This window comes from Anguilla rostrata, chromosome 8 (assembly GCF_018555375.3).
Source record: "Anguilla rostrata isolate EN2019 chromosome 8, ASM1855537v3, whole genome shotgun sequence".
Lineage (NCBI taxonomy): Eukaryota > Metazoa > Chordata > Actinopteri > Anguilliformes > Anguillidae > Anguilla > Anguilla rostrata.
Genome location: NC_057940.1, coordinates 48,534,446 through 48,560,053, shown reverse-complemented (window position 1 = coordinate 48,560,053; position 25,608 = coordinate 48,534,446). Strand labels below are relative to the sequence as shown.

At 48.2% G+C, this 25,608-nt stretch overlaps 1 protein-coding gene across 1 annotated transcript in view; it reads right to left on the bottom strand.

Annotated features, from left to right (window-relative positions):
* The window catches only part of LOC135260192 (brevican core protein-like), a 31,346-nt gene extending 14,257 nt beyond the window's left edge, over positions 1-17,089 (bottom strand). The window contains exons 1-5 of the mRNA XM_064345381.1: positions 16,518-17,089; positions 3,545-3,627; positions 1,936-2,307; positions 818-992; positions 357-484 (exon numbers count right to left, since the gene is read on the bottom strand). Of these exons, the coding sequence (XP_064201451.1) occupies positions 357-484; positions 818-992; positions 1,936-2,307; positions 3,545-3,627; positions 16,518-16,522 (763 nt within the window). The 5' untranslated portion in view covers positions 16,523-17,089. The remainder of the gene's footprint in view (positions 1-356; positions 485-817; positions 993-1,935; positions 2,308-3,544; positions 3,628-16,517) is intronic.
* Positions 17,090-25,608: the final 8,519 nt, after the last annotated feature.

Here is a 25,608-nt window from a genome sequence, read left to right as displayed (position 1 = left end):
TCTTTATACTTCATTGATTGTACTGTGTTTGTCAATAGTTGTCAATAGTCTCTTAAACTGCTAGAAAGGTCAAAGGCAATTTTTCCACTTGTTTGGACAATAAAGCATTCTATTCTATTTTATAATACCTTATTCTATTCTATTATAGTCTGTTCTATTCTATAATACCTTATTCTATTCTATTCTATTGTATAGTACTTATTCTATTATATTCTATTCTGTTCTATTCTATAGTACCTTATTCTATTCTGTTCTATTCTATTCTATAGTACCTTATTCTATTCTATTCTATTCTATTCTATAACGCCTTATAAGTTTCTGAAACTAGAGGACACACAAAGGAGCAAACACATTACCATCAATGTTCTCCACATAGCAGTACACATCAAACAACTCTTCTGGGTACTGCGTCCCATAGTTCCTCACTCCTGGGAACCCGTCCATGTCACCGTAGCAACCCTCGCGGGGGGTTTGGATGGGGTATCTGCAAGTGCAGAGATAGAGAGAGAGAGAGTGACATTTCAATGACACTACTATGATGTCACCGACACATGCACAGCTGCATGTGACCTGTCTGACCTCCAGGCAATCTGTGCTGCAGTTCCATCATCCGCACATGTTGCTGTGTGTCCCAAACGGAATGTGCATGTTCTTAACATGATATTTAACATGTATTCACACCCGTGCAGTTCCACTCCACTGGCCTGCAGTACTGAACTCACCTGATATGTAATGCATATTTAAACCTGATACAGATCCACAGGCCTGCAGGACTGAACTCACCTGATATTTCACACATATTCACACCTGGACTCACCTGACGGTCTGGTCGGAGAGCCAGCCGGCGTCGCACTGCTCGTAGCCGCTGTCATAGGCTGCCAGGAGCTGTTCGGGCGTGGCCATGTGCGCCCCGATCCCCTCGCAGGCCAGCCGGGCGTCCGCGAAAGAGAAGGCGTAGCGGCCGAAAGCATGGCGGTAATGGAACACCACACCTGTTAACATGCACACGTGTGAACAACACCACACCTGTTTACAACACCATACCTGTTTACACACACACACGTGAACACATCACACTTGTTTACACACACACACGTGAACACATCACACCTGTTTACATGCACACACGTGAACACATCACACCTGTTTACACACACACACACGTGAACACATCACACCTGTTTAGACACACACACGTGAACACATCACACCTGTTTACATGCACACGTGTGAACAACACCACACCTGTTTACATGCACACGTGTGAACAACACCACACCTGTTTACATACACACACGTGAACACATCACACATGTTTACAACACCACACCTGTTTACATACACACACGTGAACACATCACACCTGTTTACACACACACACACGTGAACACATCACACCTGTTTACACACACACGTGAACACATCACACCTGTTTACACACACACGCGTGAACACATCACACCTGTTTACATGCACACATGTGAACACATCACACCTGTTTACACACACACAAGTGAACACATCACACCTGTTTACATACACACACGTGAACACATCACACCTGTTTACACACACACACGTGAACACATCACACCTGTTTACACGCACATGTGTGAACAACCTCCTTCTGCATGTAAACAGGTATGGTGTTGTTCAGGCGTGTGTGCATGTAAACAGGTATGGTGTTGTTCACGTGTGTGTGTGTAAACAGGTATAGTGTTGTTCACACGTGTGCGTGTTTACACGCACACACGTGAACAACACCATACCTGTATACATGCACACGCGTGAGCAACACCACACCTGTATACACACACGTGTGAACAACACTATACCTGTATACATGCACACACGCCTGAACAACACCATACCTGTTTCCATGCACGAGGAGGTCAGACCCCCCAACCCCCCCCCCCCCCCACTCTTGCCAGTTACCTTTCACCTTGACCTGCACGAGGTCGTGTGCGTCCTCCAGACCCTGCTGAACCTCGCAGCGGTAGAAGCCCGTGTCGTTGTGGCGGAGGTCGAGGAGGTGCAGGGTGAGGTCGCCGCGGTGGGATGCGTAGCGGGGGAGAGAGGCGCGCTCCCTGTAGGCCTCGCTGATCTTCACCCGCTCGCCCCGGGCCACCAGGATCTCCGTCTCCCGACCGGCGGTCAGGATGCTCCACTTGAACCGCGGAGCGACCGGGGACGAGCGACCCAGCGCACGGGGCGGAGACGCCAGGCACGGGAGGGTCAGAGACCCCCCCAGGGTGGCCGCGGGGCGCGGGGATTTGGGGATGGTCACTCGCAGGACCCCTGTGTCTTCTGGAGGGGGCGGGACGGGGGGAGAAGTGGAGGGCAAAAGTATGTGTGAGAGAGAGAGATGGAGAAGGGGAGATAATGCCAGAAAGAATGATGGAATGAGACAGAATGAAAGCAAAAGGACATGAGAGAAAGAAGGTGAATGAGAGAGGGGGGTGTAAGATAAAAACAATGAAAAAAGAAAAAGAAGTAATACAGGAGAGAGAATTAAAGAAAGGGACAAGAATATAAGAATGGCCAAATAAAAGAGAGAGTACACTTTATAGATTATTCCTCTGTATTAATGTTTACACAGATTACTGTAAGAACAGACATATCTAAAAATGTATTTCCTGAATAATGCTACTTCAGCTTCAATGCGTGCGGGTGTGTGTCTGTGTGTGAGTGTACGCGTGTGCGTGTCTGTGTGTGCGTGTGTGTGTGTGGGTGTGTGTGTGTGCGTGTGTGTGGGTGTGTATGTGTGTGTCTATGTGAGAGAGAGACAGAGAGAGAGAGAGAGAAATCCCACATCCTGGGTTCTTCTTGTATGATCTTGCATGTTGACCGACAGGCCTTGGAAAGTAGCCATCACCATCTGTCTTATTCTACACCGCGTGCCCGAGCTCGGCCGCGCGGAGCCGTGAGCTCACGCCCGAGGCCCTGATGGAGGGGCGGCGGTTTTGGGGACAGAAATAGACTCTCGCTGTAACAGATTGTCCAGCTGATGCCCACGTCATCAGTCCGGCTGTGTGGCTTTGGCTACCGCAGCTGCCGGAGGGAACTGGTAATCTACAGACCCGACTCTTTAAACTCCCCACAGTATGAGTCAGCCGAAAAAAATGCACCGAATACGGTTACTTACAGTTATTTTTATTACATTAAAAATAATGCTAAGAATTAGAATAAGAAAAAAGTAAAATTAGTACTGAATAAGAATAAAAAAAACTTAAACTTAAGATGAAAATTTACTGAATACAGTTACTTGCAGTAAATTTTTATTACATTAAAAGTAATACTAAGAATTTGAATAAGAAAAAAGTAAAATTAGTACTGAATAAGAATAAAAACAACTTTAAATTAAGATAATAATAAATAAAAAGCTTAAAATGGACAATATTAAGATTAAGAATAATACTGTACTTTTATAAGATTAATAATAAGAATAAAATAAGAATAATACTAGAATAAATAAGACATTTTTGAGATTAAGGTGAAGAATCTGTATTTAAATGGGAGGGCGGTAAGGAGTGGGGGGTCCTACCTGCTCCTTGTCCCAGGTTCAAAGGGGATGCATGGATTAGGGGACAGAGAGCACACAGGAACAACAACAGAGTCATTTCACATCTGCAAGAAGAGAGAGAGAGAGAGAAGAGGAAGAGAGAGAGAGGGAGATTAGAGATGACTGCAAAATATTAGATCAATGGGAAAATTAATGAGTGAGATGGACAGAGATAAAACGGGTCAAAGACATCAATCGAGAAGGGGGAGGGGCTTCTGATAAGAGTAGGGTGGAGTAGAGAAGAAGGGATGTAAATGTGCCTAACAGGGGGATGAATATCGAGAGAGGGAGACACTGACGGAGGTAGAGGATCCAGGCAGGAGAACATCCGAAAAATGAACGGGGCCAGTGCAGGAGAGGAAGGGGGAGAGAGGTGGACCTCAGCCAGCCAAATGAACTCCCATTCAGAAAAATGCCATTAACCCTCTGAAGAGTAGGTTTTTTCTGGAATAGTTTTTTCCAAAATCCTAAGTCAGCGTTCTAGAACTTCACTGCTTTCAGTTGCCAGTAGCGAGCGTTACATTAGCATTGGAATGTTCAGTTGAGAACATTCTAATCGCGTATCTGTGATCTCACAGCCTAAAGGGTTGAAAGGCTTACAGCAGGGCTATGACCCTGAGTTTCCTCAGAGTAGGAGTGCTGATCTAGGATCAGGCGTACCCCGTCCTCATCCTAAGCTTCCCCGTCATGAGCCGAAAGGCGAAACTGATCTCTGACCAGCACTCTGAGAAATTTTCTGAATACAGGCTGAGTTCTACATCAGCATACCCCCCAGCTAGTGACAGGATAGTAAGCCCTTGCTATGTATGTTTTAAAGATGCATCTGCTTTGTTCACACCAGGGTTTTTTGCTTTAGCACAGCACTATGACACCTGGTTCACCTAATTAACTACTCACGGTCTTTAATCAAAACCTTAATTAGAATCAGGTGTCCTAGTGCTGGGCTAAAACAAAAACCTTCACCCACATCGGCCCCTTTTTGAATAAGACTGGACACCCCTGGTTTGAACAGGTGTACAATACATATAATTTATATTACAAACACTTTGTGGGAAACAATTGGCTCATATGCACCTTTTTTTAAAAAGAATGTGGCCTCTGGGAAACAGTAGTCAAGGAACAGACCGTTCTAGAATGTGTCAGACAAATTCTCTCCATGCCTCTCAGGTGATTGGCCAATTTGAATAGCCAATGGGAGGCCGAGGACAAGCCGCAAGGTTGCATTAGAAGAGTGAGGTAGGGAGGCTGCTAGCTACCAGGCCCAAGGGAGTTGGCTCTGATTGCAGCAGCGTTTTGTAATAACGGGTGCTTCTCAGTTCTTCTGACACTGATGTTGATCTTGGTGTCCTCACAGCCACTCGGGAACGGAGACACCTGACGTCAGCGTTATTATTCAGACCAGAGCTGACTGCTGGCGTGAACACCCTACGCCCCTGTTACTCTAATCACGGCTCTCAGGGTCCAGGAACTGCTGGTGTTCCACCCGCTCCCTTTACCTGGGAGTCAGGTGTGAAGACAGTCTGGCCAATCGGTAGCACTTACTGTTCAGTAAATTACCTGGGCGGAAAAGAAAACCAGGACCGGATTTGAATTTGAGGTCCAGATTTGAGTATCCGTGCTCTACGCGGTCGTTTAGGGCAGGGGTGTCAAAATAAACTCCCAGGGGGCTGTAGTACCTGCAGGTTTTTGTGGTTTTTCTTTCAATCAGTTGCCAGTTAAGGCCTTGAGAACAAGCTGTGGCAACACTTTGGGGCCACAACCCCACTCTTGTTTAGGGCCACCAAAACCCTGAGGCCGGGTCAGGACCCCCTAAACCAATATCTCAAAGCGGTCCGACGCTTGGCAAAATGGCCGAACGGGGCCGTCCAGTGTGCCGCGCTGTTGTGCTGATGTGGCGGAGGCGCCGACGGCGAGGACGCGCTCATCGTGTTCAGAAGTGGAAAAACAACGGAGCCCGGTGTTTGAGGGAGGAGAGAGAGAGAGAGAGAGAGAGAGGGGTGGGTGGGTGGGAGAATGAGGGCTTTTCAGAGACAACACACTCCCACAGCATCTGAGAAAACTGTCTGTGTGAGTGTGAATTCATGTCTTGCTGTCTTTGTGTGCACATGTGTGCTATGCAAGAGTGTGTGTGTCTGTGAGCACCCTGTGTTCACTGTGTGTGTCTGTCGGTCTCTGTGATTGAGTGTTTGTGAGTGTGCCTTTGTTTTGCTTTCTGTGTCTATGCACACGAGAGTGTGTGTATGTGTGTGTGTGTGTGCGGGCATGAGTGTGTGTGTGTGTGTGTGTGTGAGGTGAGTGTGTGTGTGTGCTCGTCCTTGCGTTTGCTTGTGTGTGTATGTGTGTGTGTGGGTATGAGTGCGTGTGTGTGCGTTTGTGTGTGTGTGTGGGTATGAGTGCGTGTGTGTGCGTTTGTGTGTGTGTGTGTGCGTTTGTGTGTGTGTGTGTGTGGGCGTGTGTTTGTGTGTGTGTGTGGGTATGAGTGTGTGTGTGTGTGTATGTGTGGGTTGGTTGTGGTTGTGTGTGTATGTGTGGGTATGAGTGTGTGTGTGTGTGTATGTGTGGGTAGTGAGTGGTGTGTGTGGTGTGTGTTGTGTGTGTGTGTGTGGGTAAGTGTGTGTGTGTGTGTGTGGGTGTGCGTGTGTTGTGTGTGTTGTGTGTGGAGTGTGGTAGTTGGTTGTGGTGTGTGTATGTGTGGGTATGAGTGTGTGTGTGTGTATGTGTGGGTATGAGTGAGTGCGTGTGTGTGCGTTTGTGTGTGTGTGTGTGTGTGTGAATAGCCCAGCTGGCCTGACTCAGGCTTTTGGAGTCGGAGCCTGTGATCAGAATCCTGATGCCCGCCTCTTGTTTAACCCGTCTGCGGAGCCCCGCCCACACCGGCCTACGTTCGCCCGGCGGGACCAGCGCACGGAGACTTCCGTTGCTAAGGGGGGGGTCTTTTGACCGGTCGAGGCGGGGAGGCGGACGCATGAAAGGCAGATTTCCCCCCGGAGGTGTCGGGGCCCAGAGGCCGCGCGGAGAGTTGAACGGCGGAAGGTCCCGGAAGGAGCGCTGAGGTCAGGGTCTTTCCCAGGTTTACGTGCAAAATAAAGACGTTTGAAATGAACTGCGCTGAGCCGAAATGCGTCGCCAGTCCAGATAATGTGTACCACTCCTTACATTAATGAAATACACTGTGATGTATTTACAATATGTGTAAGTTTCTGGGAAATACGATGCATATATTTTTCACCGCAATGTTTTGGCATATATTTCAGTACATTGTAGTATATTCCATAAATGACTGCACTGATCCCAGTGACATCTTCAGCCCCGATCTGCAAAGAAATCCCTTAAAGAAATGTAAAATGCAGCAATGTATTGCAAATATGTGGAGGTTTTGAGATATTTCACAGCAAAATATTTATATATATGTATTTTTAAATATATTTATATATTACAATTAATATATATTATAACCTGAAAGCTCTGTCTTATTCCAAAGTTACAGTGCACTGGAACAGTTTTGTGAAACCATTATTGTGGATAATTATGTGAAAAATCTATTTTTTATGTTCTTTTTGTTTCCTAATGTTTTTCTTTTTCTAAATGAGGCAAGTCGCAGTTGGCTGGTTGCATTTAACATTCACCGCTCGATCGCTGCGGACAAAAAGAGTCGGATCCGGGATCTTTCATGTGTTTTACGAGCGCATTCAGAAGCAACCGGAAGCCAGCGAGAGGACGGTAAGGAAAGCAGGATGGGAGCCGCTGCCGCTTAACCACCTCGTTTGTTTGATTTTTGAGCGGGGAGATGAGGAACCGTCGTTTGAATAGCACAGAGGAGAGCTGGAGCCGTTTAAGAGGGAAAAGAACGGTAACAGGCGAACACGCAGTGGGAAATTTTAATGATACCATCATGGCTATAAATGGATTGGTAATTATGGTTACGGCTTGAAGGCAAAAAGTAATTGCTTTGATGACAGTTAAGGAAATGTTCGCCAGATGTTTTTTTTTTTTTCTCTTCATTTTCATATGCAGCCCTTCTCAGGGAAGGAGGATCACAACTAAAGTCACACCACAGTACAAACTCTTGTCCTGTCCTGGCAAATAACAAGGCCACTTCAGAAGAGTACATATGTGTATATGTGTGCGCGAACACCGAGAGAGCGAAAGAGAGAGAGACGGAGAGCACAAGTCTGTGCATAGGTGTACTTCAAAGGATCATAAGCACATGTGGTTTTTGGAGCAGAGGAGTTTTTCTATTTTATAAACATAAATCTGTCTGTCCAAGAGCAATTACCAGAGAAGTGGTGCAATTTTTAATTCCAGTTCTCATTTTGCAGAACCTAACTTTTAATCTGTATTTTCTTATTTTAGCTGGAAACATGGGAAATTTATGTCTAGGCAGCAGTTGAGGAAATTTCAATTGGCCGTTGAAAAACGCTCTTCGCCCATTATGACATCACAGTGAGCCAAAGAAGGCACGTAACACGGAAACAAGGCCTGCCAAATATGGGCACGTGGAGGTCACAGCACCAGCGCAAGACTCTGGTTACAAAGAGCCCAGTTCCTGGACGGGAGAGTGGAGAGGGGGTGGCAAGGGAGGGGAGAGAATTAATGAGCTGGTCGTGAGTGCCAGCCCTCCTGCGACACGTGACTCTTTTTGCAGGAGAGTCAGTGAACACACCAGGCAGACACACAGAGGAATAAGAAGAAAAAAAGGAAGTCAGTGGCAGGACTCCAGGCCACATGTCATTTGCCCTGCCCCTCCGCCAGATTCTGGGAGCCTAATAGCCCATCCGGCAGTTTAGGCGCAACCGTTAATGGACCAGACACAGGAGAAAGCTTTAATATGGTTCAGCCTCTTTACTTAACCCCCCCTCCCCCAACCCCCAAACCCCCACCCCCCCACTCCAGCCAGGCTCGGCACATGGCTTGTGTCCATGGCCACAGGTCCTCCATCCAGGACGTGGAGGGCGCAGTTTTGGGGAGGGGGGGAGGGCGAACAGCGCCTGGCAACCACAGAAGAGCTTAGACAGTCATTACCGCAGAAGGCTGCCGTCTGGCATGGCCAAAAACTCCATGACTTCATTTCGAGGAAGGGGCGAAAAGGGTTCAAGTCAGGTCAAATGCACAGGGAATATAGCTACAGAGGCATTTTAGGGGTGATGGAAGGGGGGAGGGGGTGGGGTGTGTAAAGGGGGTGCCCCGGTATGAACCCCCACAATGGATGGCGCTAGAATGAGATGCCAATTCCTGACCTGTTTTAATCAGAAGCATAACCAGAAATACTCGTATAGCTGGACCTGCATAAGAACTATTTGGGCCAGAACTACATAGGTGGACATTCACAATTGGGTGTGATGGTTCAGCCAAGGTAAAAGGGCAGGGCAGGATGCCACCCACGACTATGCCGGTGGTTTGAACCAATCAGAATGATTGATAGAGACAGAGTGGGAGGGAGAGAGACAGAGCGGTAAGCACATGTCATACCCAGGTGATGAGACATCCCAGACCCATATGCAAAGCATGAACCTGCTTGAGCCAGTCAGAATAAGTCCTGATCCTACAGCAAAGCATAATGATTGGTCGAAATTGGCGGGTCAATGATAGGAACCATATTTTAGAAGACTCACTCTTTGTCTGCTCACTCTCCATCATTAGGTTCAGGTTTAATATTTGAAACCAGCTATCAGACCTATTCTCCCCTCTCAGGTGTGTGGCAGAGCTGATCTCCCCTCTCAGGTGTGTGGCAGAGCTGATCTCCCCTCTCAGGTGTGTGACAGAGCTGATCTCCCCTCTCTGGTGTGTGACAGAGCTGATCTCCCCTCTCAGGTGTGTGACAGAGCTAATCTCCCCTCTCAGGTGTGTGACAGAGCTGATCTCCCCTCTCAGGTGTGTGACAGAGCTGATCTCCCCTCTCAGGTGTGTGACAGAGCTGATCTCCCCTCTCAGGTGTGTGGCAGAGCTGATCTCCCCTCTCAGGTGTGTGGCAGAGCTGATCTCCCCTCTCAGGTGTGTGACAGAGCTGATCTCCCCTCTCTGGTGTGTGGCAGAGCTGATCTCCCCTCTCTGGTGTGTGACAGAGCTGATCTCCCCTCTCTGGTGTGTGACAGAGCTGATCTCCCCTCTCAGGTGTGTGACAGAGCTGATCTCCACTCTCAGTGAGTGGGGGCTCCAGCTGTTCCTTGGCTGGCGTTCCCCTCTTCGTTCTGGCACTGCCAGTGAGGCATTGAAAGAGAGTGAGAGTGAATGAACCTGCATAAATGAGTGCACACTGAGAGCCCGGGCTCCTAACTCTCTCTTTCTTTCTTCCTCAGTCACACTTTCTCTCCCTCACTCGTTCTTCCTTTCATTCTAGACTTTTCCAGGCAACTTGCCTTTCTTCTCCCTTTCTTTCCAGTTCATTCCAGGCAAAGTCTTTCTTCTCCTCTCTCTCTCTCTCTCCGTCCCCTTTTCCTCCGGCCAACAACCGCTCGCCCCTGGCCGACGGCACAGATTTTGGCGTCTGCCCCTCTCTCGCCCACAGGCCCCGCCCATTCCATCAATCCCACCTCTCCTCACCTCGGATGACTCCATCGCCCCGTCTCCCGTCCTGACCAGAGCGAAATGGGGGGGAAAGGAGTATGTGACCGGGGTGCTCCCTGAAGGATTCTGGGATAGCGCGCGCACTCGGCCCGCCTCCAGCCCGGTGGACTGGGAAACGTGGCGCCAGGGGCCGCTCCCAATCCCTGCCCCGGCCGATCGGTTCCTCCCTCAATTCAGCCGTTTCCACGGGACCACACCTACAAGCCCCACCCCCACCTGCATTACGCTGCTGAGCCCATGTCCTGAATGCTGCAGCCGCTCTTGGGACTGTCACTGCAGACACTGACAGGCACAGAGCCCACTCTCTCCTGCTCTCCCTTCCCCTAAAGCTACCTCTGCAGGTAAAAGGCTGAATGGCCTGTTCTTATTGCGTATTCATAAGACCTTTTGTATTAGCTTTTCTGCAAGGTCAATTGTTCTAATTGCACTTTCTTTATACAGGTGAGTCCCACTGAGATTAAATTCTCAAGGGAGAATTAGCACTACATATCCCACAAGTCCTAGTTTCTGTTATAACCCCATTTGTGTTGACCATTCAGAGGGCCTGAGTTCTTCTAACTGCCTTGCTTGCCTCGCGCTCGGCTCCACGGTTGCTGGGCTGCGGTGTCGTTTCCATGACTCCGGCGAGAGCAGGGTTTTGATCCCGAGCCGCGGCGGCCCTTCCTTCCGTTGGCGGTTTGGCCGCGCAGCTCTGCTCTGTCACGTATCGCGCTCCCGTAATGACAGCTTTCGGCTGGGCCTCCCCGCCGGCGTCGCCGCTGCCCTTTATAAAGGCGTGCGGTTCCCAGCATGCAACGTTCCAGCAACCGTCAGCCGTTAACGTCGCTGGCAGCTCACGCCATTCCTCCCCAAAAACAGGGAAATGGCGCCAAACAAAACCTGTCCGTCAAGCTCCCTCCAGAAAGACGACGGCTTTTAATGACAGCTTTAACCGGCAGCCATGGCATCCCGTAGCCACGTCACGTTAAAACGTTGGAGCAGATCAGGGTTAAACTCATGGATGGGAAGCCTCCAGGGAAAACTAGGCTGCTGTTGGAGGAGGCCTTGGTGGACCAGTAGGGGGTGCTCTTCCCAGAGGACCAAACAGAGGTCCAATGCCCCAGTGCAGTGATGAGGCCAGTGTACTGTATAAGGCACACTGTTGAAACCACAGCCCCTTGTCCCACCAGGGTAGGGCAGGTCAGGTTTCCTACTGCATTAGCGCCCCCTAGCTGATCATCGGGTATACACAGGGCATGAGTGAGAGATGCTCTCCTGTGATTGGTTCTGTAGTACACTGTGTGGCCCTGTAGTGTGTGGAATGGTATCTGGCACACGTGCCTGTGAGAAATAGACATCAGCTGTAAGGCTCTATCTGACTCTCCGACTCTCCCCATAACATATCAACTAATTGTTCTTATTAATAGTTTTATTAGTGTAGCGCTTTTTACAGAAAACTGCCACAAAGACGCTTTACGGTGTTGCAGAAAAAGAGCAAGGGAACAGAACAAAAAGAGCAAGTACACGAGAATGGGGAGGAAAAACCCTCAAATGGTGACAAGAAAAAAAATCCTTGATGGGAAGAAATCTCAGGAGGAACCTGGTTATAGAGGGGGAGCCCATCCTCCACTGGCCAGCCTGGAGGAAACTCTGCAGCATGATTAGCCACTTGACTGTGCTGTTGAAGTGCCTATGGGGACCCCTAGAGGATAACCCCGGAAATACAAGTTTAAATCCCTGCAGGTCACGTCGTGGAGACAAACTGGTGGCCCAAGAAATAGAAGCGCAATACAATCGCTCCAGCTCTAGGGCTCCCTCTGTTGGCGAGGGTCGTATAGCGGTTGCATGGGGTGCGCTCAAGGGGGGAGCTGAGTGGGACCGATGCACAGCTGCAGAACTAATGTATAATTCATAATGCATATCAGCTATGCTTATTATGAATTTAATTATCATCGCTAATTATCAGCCTGCTGGTTGTCCTTTCCCAGGGTGAACCAGCACAGCTTCCATTTTAGTTCTTATCTATTCAAAAATTAAGGGTGCATTCTGGGAAGTCACTCGAAATATGCCCCGATTACAAGGCCAGTTCCTCCACCAAAACACCACCGCACTGACGCTCAAGGGTCCTTTCAATGCACTGTCCAGACTAACATCGTAGTCAGCCGGGTACTGTAGGGTTAATGTTGCTGATCGACTGAACACAGCTCCAAAACAAATTGATTTATGAAAGAGACACCTCCAAAGACATGTTCATCTGACCGCTAACATCAGGTCATGTGACCACCTTCAGATCATGCGACCACCTTCACACTGACCCAAGAGCGTTTACTATTTTTTTCAGTGAAACAAGAGCTGGTGCGAACTGGGCGTGTCCAAGGAGGATGCATCATCGGGATTGGCTCAAACCTGATGGCGCAGTAGGTTTGGTTCGCTCCCACCGGCGTTCCCGTGGCGACTCTCTGAGTGTAAAAATCGCTAGGATTCCCCGGTTTCCCGCCGTTGGAACGCAACCCCCTAACTTTCAGCTCAAAAGCACACCTCACCACACGCCCAAGATTTTTAAACCATTACATTACAGGCATTTAGCAGACACTCTTATCCAGAGCAACTTACATTGCATTTACACTGAAGCAATGCAGGTTAAGTACCTTGCTTGAGGGTATAACGGCAGTGTCCTACCTGGGTATTGAACCTGTGACTATTAGGTTACGAGACCAGCTCCTTACTCATTATACTACACCGCCGCCCCATCGCAATGTGCCTCCAGGGAGCCATTTTCTGTCACAGCCGGACTACGGGCATCATTAACGTTGCGGTATCACTAGGAAAGTACCGTTAAGCGTCATTCCCCTGAGATTTGCAAAAACGGGTAGCAAATAAAGATAAACAGAGCAGCGTGAACATAATGAGCAGAGTGTTCAAGTGAAAGACATTCAGCTGTCAGAGTATGGTGTGAAGAGGAAAATACATAATATAAAAAGAACAAACAGGGCCTCCTTAGCAGTCTGGGACAGGACTGCACTGAGCCTGCTGCACTGCAGTACAACTCTCTCTTTAAGTCTCTCTCTCTCTCCATCTCTATCTCTCTCTATATCTCTCTCTCAAACCCTTTTGTGCCGTCTCCCTTGCTCTCTCTCTCTCTTCATTGCTCTCTCTCTGCCTCTCTCCCTTTTTCTCTCTTGCTCTATCGCTCTTTGTCTTTACTTTTCCTTCTCTGTTTCTATCTCCCTATCTCTCTTTATCTCTGTCTCTCTCTCTCTCTCTTTTTGCTTCTTCCCTCTCTCTTTCTATCTCCTCCTGCTCCCTTTCTCATTGTCACACTCTCTTTCTCTCTCCTCCCCTCTATCTTTCTCTCTCACTCTTCTTCTCTCTATATCTCCCTCTGCCTGTCTCTCGCTCTCTCCCTCAGAGCTGAGCTTTCTTGCCCTGTGCTCTTATCACAGAAATAATGTTTCAATGAGTACTGACATCACCTGCAATGGGGTCTGACAGGAGCACGCCCAGACCAAGTGCTGTTGTCAACTTTCCAGACCTAACAGTGCACTTAAATTTAAAAATATATATATTTTACAGTATTTGAGATATTAACTGATGTTGGAGGGTTAAGGCTCTGCTTTTTAACCACACACCCCATGCCCCATGAAGAGAACTGATAGTGCATACTGAATATTATTATAGATTAACTCTTTAAGATGCGAGACCACAAATTGAAATGTTCTTAAATGAACATTCTAATGCTGATGTAACAATCACTGCTGGTAACTGAAAACAGTGGAGTTCTAGAACACTGACTGAAGAAGCATTCCAAAAGAAAACCTACTCTTCAAAGGGTTAAAGAGAGAATGGCTGAAAAGATAGTCAAGGAATGAATAGAGGCTTAAATAAAACTGATAACACTGCAGTAAAACGGATTGGAGGAGAGCCTGTGTTAAACAGACGGAGGAGTGAAGAGGTGGGAGGCCCAGGAATGGAACTAAACAGACAGAATTAGTAGTGATGTCATAGATAAGGAAAGTTTACACCACTGACAAGACAACCAGTTACTGCCAAGTCTCCTCAGCCCTGACAGTGTGTGTGGGACTGCATTGTTTTGGGGTGTATTGTGCTGTTCTCAAACCACAGCTGTGCCACCCGAGTGAAGACCGCTGCCATTGCTGTGTGTGTGTGTGTGTGTGCATGTGGGTGTGTGTGTGTGTGTGTGTGCATGCATGTGTGCATGTGTGCACGTGCGCATGTGCGCATGTGCGTGTGTGTGTGCTTGCATATAAAACTACAAGCCCCAGAACACACTGCACGATAAGGGACGTGACTCACAGAGGACAGCTGGTAACCTGTCAGTGCCTGGTTGAGCGGCTAGGGGGCGCCGATACAACGGCTTCCTTCACCAAATTAAGCCGACCACACCCTCAACGGGATGCATGCAGCCACGCCCTGCGGCTGTGGACTCTGTCAGTTCACTAGTGAAAATGTCAGTAACTCAGCACGTACCACAGACTCATACGGTGTCAGTAACTCTGCAGGTATGACAGAGTGCAAAATCACAGGAATTCTTAGAAAGCCTCAAAGAAGTAAAGACACAGACGCAAACAGCACTGGCCGAGATCTGCTTCAGTAGGACCTGCCGAGGTTATCATTTTCAGCTGGACAACGTTGCTTATGATGATGACAGTAGTAGTAGTAGTAATAACAATAATAATAATAATAACAATCACCAACATCATATAAAAATGATTATTTTTGTTGTTGTTGTTGTTATTATTATTATTATTATTATTGTTGTTGTTGTTAGTTTCTTTGGCACCAGAACATATCCAGGACAATTAAAATATATATATATATATATACTGTCCACATCTGTAGCAGCATACTTTCAGTGAAGCCATTGTATTAAAGAAGACTGCTTAAGGTGTACAATGGTAATGAACCCACAAAAACCTGGCAACCAAGTCCAGTTCCACCATGCTCCACTGCTGCAGTGGGTGGACACGTCCATGACCTGGCAACCTCTCACAATATAGGTAGACGTTCAGCCGACTCCAAAGCAAGCACCCGGGACTTTAACACTGGAAAAGCGACCTCATTCTGTTACATGTGCCTGCTCGGGAATGACACCGTTGTCTGTTCGCAGCTCCTGTTCCCAGCTCCTGTCCCCTATTCCCGTCACCACTAAACTCTCTCTCTTTTCACCTTCCTCAAATCCGCTGTTATCAAGGCTGCCAAAACATCAGAGATCACGCGTGTCCAGCGGGTCCGAGTTACGCCAGAGGCCAGGGCCTCTAACCGAACTACAGCCTCTTGTCCGGTTTGGAGCACGTGCTGTCAGAGGTACTTCGCAACCACGCGTTTTAGGGCGACCGGTTTCTGGAAAGACCCCCTGCGGTGTAGCTACAGAAAGACTTAGGGGCGCAGGACCGCCGTAGGCGAAAACCCTTGGCCATTTCGCGGCACACTGGCACACACTTGAGCCCGCCGAGGGCCAAAAGTCAGGAGACAGTGGGAAAAGGCAAGGCAGTTGCCCGCCGCATAAATCGATGTATTCACTGCAATCTAGCCCATAATACGTAATCCCCGAGATCATCAGTTTTCACCACGCCGTGACAGGGATAGGCTACAGTTCTACAAAATGAGATGCCAGTCGTTGTGAAAGGCGTAAATGCTTTGTTTAAAGAGGATATAAAATGCGGAGGATAAATCACTGCACCGGAGAAGTTTCACACCACCGTCTCTTACGACACCGGTACGTTGGCAGAGGACACTCACGCCCTCCTGCTAAGCGTTTCAATTAGATTTCATGAGAAAGGCACCCACTCCGGCCAGAAAACTAACTTTCCGGCAAACAATTCTACCTACATAAGCAATTACACACTTAGTATTTGAGTTAGCTAACTGACAAATAAGCAACTCAGTTATTAATATGGAAAGCAATGTTCTGCACACTTCTAAAATGTAGAAAGCTTGACCCCAGATTAAAATCTAGATTCGGGTGAGTGACCGTGTCGCAAAAGGACAAAAATGGGTAGCAAATGAATCGGAAATTAAACAGAAACTATTTAAAAGAATAAACTTAATTTATGCAATAGAACATATAGGTAGCCTAGAACTTGGAACAAAACAGCCGGTGCTTAAAGATAACTTAAACACAATGAACTAATGATGATAGAGACGAACTTTAAGGAGAAGAAAAATCGCAGATGGACCAACGCAGTAGCTACATTTCTCATTCGGGATGTGTCGAGTGGGAGAAACACTGCAATAAACGAAAAGCGAGGTGTAACTACCCCTCACGTCAATTGCGCAGGTTACCTGTCCTGGCAATTAACATAAACGTATGTTAACTTTGAACCTTGGATTTCGTTCAAACGAATGATGCGCAGTAAAGCCAAAATAATTGAATGGACAAAACACGACCTACCGCATTCTCCAGACACAGTTTATGGCAGCGTTTTCCCTTTGAATAGTTGTTTTTTCTGAAGCATGGACAATCGATGTATTAGCAGTCTTCTTTGTTGCCTTGCTTGGTTTGTTCAGAACGAACAATACGGGACTTTCCGCTGCAACACTGATTATTTTAAAGATGAAGAAGAACCTGGGACTCGTCCGACCGCGAGGGAGGTGAGACGAAAAGGGGTAGAGATACGCTGAAGGCTGAAATTGAACCCTGAACAGCCCATTTTCCCTCCTACAAAATCTGCTTTCTTATTTGTCTTACAGGGGGATGGAGACAAAAGTGGGATGGGAGGACGGCAAATGGGAGAAAAAAAAATTGCGACGTAATCACAGAGGCGAGATGTAGGTATGCCAATATCACGCCGGCAGTTCAGTTACGTACATAGAGACAAAAGAAAGGGGCCGTCGGCGCGTGTAGGAATATGTGACATTTTCAATGAGAACGTCCCGACGGCCAGGAGTTGCAGGAGAAGAAGCGTGTGCGGAGTTGGGAGAGAGAGGGAGCATTTGGACAGTGCGCCAGTGCGGTGCCGGGCAAAGTTGCTGATGCTGCACGCGGGGAGAGTCAGAGCAGCGCGAGCCGGCCGGCCGGTCAGAGCGTCCCGCAGCTACTGCGCTTGACGGGTCCGAACAAGCGACCGCGCTAATCTCATTTTAGTAGCTACTAAAAGTCACATCTGAGAAGCTGACGAACTCCTCAGTGTACAGCCCAGATATTCAACAATCCATAAACTCACACAATGTAGTTTGTAGCCTACTACAAAAAGCAGAATGATCCCTACGCAGTAAAATTAGCAGTGCTATATCAACTGTCGGAGCCATTTGTACTCAGTTAGAATGGACATTTTACCGCCTACGGAGTTCATAAATAAAATTGTCAAGAGTGGTCAGGATTATTAATGATCTCAAATAATTTTTTGAACAATTGGTTGTAAAAACCTGACCTGCATGTCCACACAGCAAAATGTTCAGTGTTAAATCAGCTCTTACAGAATACATGTACTCCCAATTGGACTCATATGTACTCTGTTAGAGTTGAATTAACACTGGAGATTTTACTGTGCCAAGGCTTATAGTAGGACTAACTAGTTTCTTGCTCTCTTTTGACAAATTTGCAGGTTTTGCATCTTATTAAATTGGTTTTTATATATTTTGTCCTGGTCAAGTTTTTCTCCAAAGACTAAACGAAAAACTGGCCTCCGCACACAAAAATAATGAAGGCTAATAAAGGAAACAAAGAAAAGGTTTATTTTGAGCGCCTCAGGATGAATCACTGGGTACTACAGTAACTGAATTCCTTTCCATTTTAGGATTTTCAAAGAGGCATTATGTTGATCTGCCAAAAAAAAAAAAAAAAAATCACGAATCCAAAATGAACTGCAACATTTGGTTAACATTGAGTTATGACTTAAAAAAAACAAATTGCCCATTCATTTCCCTGTGATTGATCCCATGAGTTTGCCTTAAATTAACCTGGATGTTTAGGCTGAACCTTCTGAATGCAAAGTAAATGGCTTCAATAAACGGACAGCAGTTACTGTTTAAGGTGGAGTTTCCTCTGCCTGTGCTTACCTTTAAGCAGCTGCTTGGTCATTGAAGCGACCCTGGTTTATTCTCACCGGTGCAGGAAGCTGTGTGCCAGCTCGAGATCCAAACGGTGCGGCCGCAAGTCTGGGACGCAAAGCCCCGTTTATGAACTGCCCCCAGAGGGTCTCGTTTCAGCTGCATCCTTATGGGGTAATTTCAATCGTCCTCTTGTCATTTATAAACACACCGCCTCTAATTAGCCTGTTCGTGTGCCGACTTCAAGCGAAGGTCAAAATTGCTACGCCGTAAGAAATACGCTAGTTTGTTTGAAGTAATTTTAAGAAATTCGTGTCGGGACAGTGGCAGGTCACAAGGTCACTGATAATTTAGGCGATGCTTGGTGATTGGGTGATGGGTTAGTATAGACAGCTAACTTAAGCTGCCACATCCCAAATATCTGCAGCCGGGTAATTCCCTGCATGGCATCCATCAAATCAGACATGTCGCAGTTGAAAATTCATCTGCTTTTAAAAAACCTATAATTCTATGTCTGGGACAAAATGGGGCCTTTGGGGGGAGGACTTCATAAGGCAGATTTAATCAAATGAAATCCAGACATCTAGCTGTTTTATTTTTTCTTGCCTTACAGTAGCAGTCAATTAAGGACAGGGTGGCCATGAGTCACGTGCCTTAACCGGAGACACATCTGGTAACAAGGTGGGTTGTGGGGACTCTGAGCTGACCTCACACAACGATGGAAAGTGTGTGAAAGAGTGCGAGGGCGGGGAGGGTTCTGCGCTACAGGAGCGGTTCGGTACTTTAGCCTCTCCAGAGTTCCAACTGCGGGTGTACAGGAGACATTTGTGGGGTGGGGTGGGCTGGGGTTAGGGCTGCAGCCGTCGACCGGTGGAGGAATTGTGGACTGAGAGGGTAGGCGGGCTGCATTTCAATCGCGGACTGGTAGCGGGGTTGATGGAGGGTTGTAATAGTTGACCAGGGGAGGAATCGCACACCGACGAGGCGGGGTGGGGGCATTTCATGTTTGGGTGTATCAATCGCAAAACCACAAAAAACTGCGTGTGGCTAGGACACCCAGAACAAAACCTGCCACAGCCAGTGGTAGTGCATGAGAGTTTAGTGGAGAGTTTAGTCCAAGAGGGATCAATGTATACCACGACAGTCGCAGAACACATTAGACCAGTACTGTACTGTGCTATAGTCGAGGCCAAGTGCGGTACAGTACTGAGTAGTTTAGTACAGAACAAGCCACTGCAGTATGCTGTAGTACGCATAAGACCGCAGTGTAGCATGATGGTTAGGTAACTGTGCCTCTGACTCAGAGATTGCAGGTTTGATTCTCTAGTGGTGTAGAGCAGTTGTGCCCTTGAGCAAAGGTTGAGCCTGAACTGGGTCAGTAAACGTCCAGCTGGATAAATGGGTTGTGTGTGAGAGACGTTTGCTGCGCAAGTCGTTCTGGGAATGAGTGTCTTTCAAATGCTGAATTTAAATGCAAATGTAAGTCAGTCTGCAGCGCTGTCGCTGATATACTGTACTGCAGTGGCATAGACCAGTATAAGATGCTGTAGTGGTAATAAGCCAGCATAAGATATTGTACCAGTGAACAGATATGAGCCAGTTTAGCACACTGTAGCAGTGAGCAGTGTTGGGTTAGTACAGCACACTGTGGCAGTGAGCAGGTATGGGTTAGTACAGCATACTGTAGCAGTGAGCAGGTTTGGGTTAGTACAGCGTACTGTATCAGTGAGCAGGCTTGGGTTAGTACAGCATACTGTATCAGTGAGCAGTGTTGGGTTAGTACAGCATACTGTAGCAGTGAGCAGGCTTGGGTTAGAACAGCATACTGTAGCAGTGAGCAGGCTTGGGTTAGAACAGCATACTGTAGCAGTGAGCAGGCTTGGGTTAGAACAGCATACTGTAGCAGTGAGCAGGGATGGGTTAGTACAGCATACTGTAGCAGTGAGCAGGGATGGGTTAGAACAGCATACTGTAGCAGTGAGCAGGTGGGTTAGTACAGCATACTGTCAGTGAGCAGGATGGGTTAGTACAGCAACTGTAGCAGTGAGCAGGATGGTTAGACGCATCCGTACAGTGAGCAGTGTGGGTTAGTACAGCATCGTAGCAGTGAGCAGGTTGGGTTAGTAGCACTACTGAGCAGTGACAGGTTGGGTTAGAACAGCATACGTAGCAGTGAGGGAGGCTTGGTAACAGCATACTGTACAGTGAGCAGGTGGGTTAGAACAGCAACTGTAGCAGTGAGCAGGTGGGTTAGTACAGCATACTGTAGCAGTGAGCAGGGTGGTTGTACAGCAACTGTATCAGTGAGCAGGTGGGTTAGTACAGCATACTGTACAGTGAGTCAGGATGGTTGTACAGCATACTGTACAGTGAGCAGGGATGGGTTGTACAGTACTGTAGCAGTGAGCAGGGTTGGGTTAGTACAGCATACTGTAGCAGTGAGCAGGTGGTTGTACAGCAACTGTACATGAGCGGTGTTAGACAGCATACGTACATGAGCAGATGGTTAGTCACATCGTAACAGGGAGCGTTGGTAGACAGATACGCACTGTACAGTGAGAGTGGTTGTACAGCATACTGTACATGAGCAGGTGGGTTAGTACAGCATCTGAGCAGTGAGCAGGGATGGGTTAGTACGCATACTGACAGTGAGCAGGTGGTTAGTACAGCATACTGAGCAGTGAGCAGTGGGTGACAGCATACTGTACAGTGACAGTTGTTATACGCATTTACAGTGAGCAGGTGGTTAGTACAGCATACTGTAGCATGAGCAGTGGTAGACAGCTACTGTACAGTGAGCGGATGGTTAGTACAGCATACGAGCATGAGCAGGATGGGTTAGACAGCATACTGTCGACAGTTGGCATTGAGCATGGTAGACAGCATATGACAGGAGCAGGATGGTTGACAGCTACTTAGCGTGGCAGGATGGTACAGCATTGTCTGAGCAGTGGTTGTACAGCTTGTAGCAGGCTGGGTTAGTACAGCATACTGTAGCAGTGAGCAGTTGGGTTAGTACAGCATACTGTACAGTGAGCAGGTTGGTTAGTACAGCATACTGAGCAGTGAGCAGGGATGGTTAGTAAGCATACTGTAGCAGTGACAGGGTGGTTGTACAGCATACTGTAGCAGTGAGCAGGTGGTTAGTACAGCTAGTACTGCGAGCAGCTGAGCAGGGATTGGGTTGGTACAGCATACTGTAGCAGTGAGCAGGATGGGTTAGTACAGCATACTGTACAGTGAGCGGATGGGTTGTACAGCATACTGTAGCAGTGAGCAGGGATGGTATACAGCATACTGAGCAGTGAGCATTGGTTGTACAGCTACTGTCATGAGCAGGATGGTTGTACAGCACTGTAGCAGTGAGCAGGGTGGTAACGCTCTTTCAGTGAGCGTTGGTTGTCAGCTCTTAGCAGTGGCAGGTTGGGTTGTACAGCACGAGCAGTGAGCAGCTTGGGTTAGACAGCATACTGAGCGTGAGCAGGCTTGGTTAGACAGCTCTGAGCAGGAGCAGTTGGTTAGAACAGCAACTGACAGGAGCAGTTGGTTAGTACAGCATACTGTGCACATGAGCAGGTTGGTTAGTACGCATACTGTATCAGTCAGGATGGGTTTACACTACTGTATCAGTGAGCAGGATGGGTTGGTACAGCATACGTAGCTGACAGGATGGTTGACAGCAACTGTACAGTGAGCAGTTGGGTTGTACAGCATCTAGCATACAGTATGTTATGTACACATACTGTCAGTGGCGGTGGTTTCAGTAACATGAAAATACAGCTACAAATAAGGTATGGATAACATACGTTAGCATGACAGGGTTTCAGAAGCATACTGTACATTGAGCGGGATGGAACAGTAGCATAGCAGGATGTATACAGCATACTGAGCATACAGCTGGTTGTACGCATACTGTGCAGTGACAGTGGCTGGTAGTACTTAGTGGCGAGTAGACTGTACGGAGCAGGTGGGAAGCTACTGTGCAGTGAAGATGGGTTAGTACAGCATACTGTAGCAGTGAGCAGGATGGGTAGCGCATCTGTTCAGTGCAGTTTGTTGTACAGCATACTGTAGCATGAGCAGGTGTACATCACTGACATAGCACTTAGACAGCATAACTGTAGCAGTGAGCATGTTTTAGAACAGCATACTGTCAGTACAGATGTAGAACAGCATCTGTACTGAGCTTGGGTTAGTACAGCATACTGTAGCAGTGAGCGGTTGTTAGTACAGCATACTGTACAGTGAGCGGGAGGTTATACAGCATACTGTACAGTGAGCAGGGGGTGTACAGCATACTGTAGCATGAGCAGTGGTTACAGCATACGTACGTGAGCAGGTGGTTGTACAGCATCTGAGCAGTGAGCAGGATGGGTTAGTACAGCATACTGTAGCAGTGAGCAGGGATGGGTTAGTACAGCATACTGTAGCAGTGAGCAGGGATGGGTTAGTACAGCATACTGTAGCAGTGAGCAGGGTTGGGTTAGTACAGCATACTGTAGCAGTGAGCAGGGATGGGTTAGTACAGCATACTGTAGCAGTGAGCAGGGATGGGTTAGTACAGCATACTGTATCAGTGAGCAGGGATGGGTTAGTACAGCATACTGTAGCAGTGAGCAGGGTTGGGTTTGTACAGCATACTGTATCAGTGAGCAGTCTTAGGCTAGTACAGCATAATGTAGCAGTGAGCAGGGATGGTTAGTACAGCATACTGTATCAGTGAGCAGTCTTAGGCTAGTACAGCATACTGTAGCAGTGAGCAGTGTTGGGTTAGTACAGCATACTGTAGCAGTGAGCAGGGATGGGTTAGTACAGCATACTGTAGCAGTGAGCAGGGATGGGTTAGTACAGCATACTGTAGCAGTGAGCAGGCTTGGGTTAGTACAGCATACTGTAGCAGTGAGCAGGGATGGGTTAGTACAGCATACTGTAGCAGTGAGCAGGGATGGGTTAGTACAGCATACTGTAGCAGTGAGCAGGTTGGGTTAGAACAGCATACTGCAGCAGTGAGCAGGTTTGGGCTGGAACAGGGTACTGTATCAGTGAGCAGGATGGGTTAGTACAGCGTACTGTAGCAGTGAGCAGGCTTGGGTTAGAACAGCATACTGTAGCAGTGAGCAGGGATGGGTTTGTACAGCATACTGTAGCATGAGCAGGATGGGTTGTACAGCATATTGTACATGTGAGCAGTGGCATGGGTTAGTACAGCATACTGTAGCAGTGAGCAGGATGGGTTGTACAGCTATTGCAGCAGTGATGGTGACAATTCGTGCAGGCTGGGTTAAACAGCTCTTTGCAGTGGCCTTGTTTTGGACAGCTAGCGAGGTGGCAGGCTTGGGGGATGTGCATGAGCAGGTGGGGACAGCCAAAACGTCCGGACTCAGGTGGACAGAAGCCGGGAACACAGAACAGAGACGACCGCCACGGGAAGAGCCCCTTTCTGCAGATTTCACTGCTTCCATCCCAGAGTCTGTTTGACACACTTGACCCTCAAGGGCAGTAGTGCAGCTGGTTTTCTTTCCTACCCGATAATTAATTGATTAGTGCCACCGATCAGCCCCAGAGATTTAACTCACCTGGAGTCTCAATGAGTCCCCATTAGAGGGGAGGAATGAAAGCAAGCAGAACGCCTGGCCTCCAGAGCCTGATGTGAGCATCCCTGCTATACAGGCTGCGTTCTCCTGAAAAGCATTGCTAAGCCCATACAACTGCTATTTATGTTTGCCATCCTACATTATACCTGTCAATGCCGTTTCAAGTAAATGAAAATACATGCTAACAAAATAAAATGTGATACTGTGGATTGAAAATGACGTTTAATCGTATATGACAAAGGTTCTCAGAAAGTACATGAATCCATTTCAAGGCCGGAGATCGGAAAACAGGAGAACATAGCGGAAAAAGAAAAGCGACTGCTCGAAATTACAACCTGGCTCCCTCAACTTGCAATTCATCAAAACGCTGGCTGGAGCCTTATGGGTCCCCTGGCGCCGAGCTCGCGAGGCAGAGGAGGAGGAGGAAGCTCGGGAAGACAGACGAGCGACGGAGCCAAGCGGGCGAGCGCTCTTTCTCCTTCTGCTTGGCACCGTAGAGCGAGCAGCCCGTCCACATTCAAGCGCTGCCACCAATAACAGCCACCGCGAAACAGTACAGTCAGCTGTTGAGTCATTTTTCCAAACCCCCACCCCACCCCCCACCCCTCCCATGCAATAAAATAAAAAACCTCAACGCAAATTTTCTGCGGACTCATTGGGAATTTTCAACTTTTATTTATTTCATTTTTTAAACGACTGTGAGGTCGGCAATACCCGAGGCTAACCGAGCGCGGGCGCTTCAAACGGCTCGCGCCTCCCTCACGATTTACAGGCCGTCCCGCGCCAGACCCAGCCGGAGGACCGCTCCACATTAAACACGGCTCTGGCACGTGCGGCTAAATCTAACGGCGCGGGGCGGGGCGGGGCGGGGCGGGGGCGGGGCTGTGTTCCACATTCATTCAGCGCCGCGTCATTCTCCCAGTATAACTAACTGGCCGCTTTTAACGGACCGGGCCGGCGGCACAAGGGAAATACTGAGCCGAAAGAGACAGAGCAATGAAAAGACGGCTTTGTTGCGGGTATGACTGGATGTCTCTGCATTTGAAAAGAAAAAAGAAAAAAGAAAAAAAATCATCCAGGTGTTTCCGAATGAAGCCCTCTGTGGTCGGGACAGAGAGAGGGGTGTGTGTGTGTGTGTGCCTGTCGGAGGTGGGACAGAGACGGGTGTGTGTGTGTGTGTGTGTGTGTGTTAGCGTCGTGGCTGCAGCTCGGCGTCCAAAATAAATACCCATCTGCGTTCATTGATCAGCGCTGGACATGCATGTGTGCATTCATACATGTGCGTGTGCGCTGACAGGGCCTTGTTGGGGTCCCGGAGCCCCAGGCACGGACGGAGGACAGGCGTCCTGTTGATGATGCCCGCGGAGCTCTCTCTGTGCGCTGCAACAGGTGGCCAGTCGTCTGAGAGGGGGCGATTCTGTTCCCCCCTCAAAGGGCGTCTTCTTCGCAGCTCCCCGCGTAGCCCCAACCCAGAATCGAGAGCTTGTTAGAAGGGGGGGGGGGGGGGAGGGAGGAGGATCTGAACCAAGCGATCACTTCTAAATTAACTTTCTCCCCCCCCCCCCACCCCCCGGCTTTCGATGGGAGCATCAGGGCTGGGTTCAGAGTGGAACGAGGGTGTGTGTATGAGTGCACGCATGCATGTGTTCATGTATGAATGGTGTGTGTGTGTGTATAGAAGTGGTGTGTGTATGAGCAGTGTGTGTCCGTGCGATGCAAGTGTGTGAGTGGTGTTTGTACACATAAGTGGTGTGTGTGTGTGTGTGTGTGTGTGAGTGTGTTTGAGATGGAAGGTAAAATTAATACGGCGGTGTAGAATACACCACGGAGAAATAATGCTGAGTCGTTCTCTCTCTCCCCCCGGGCGAGCAAGCTCTAGGGGCTTTAATAATGGAATGG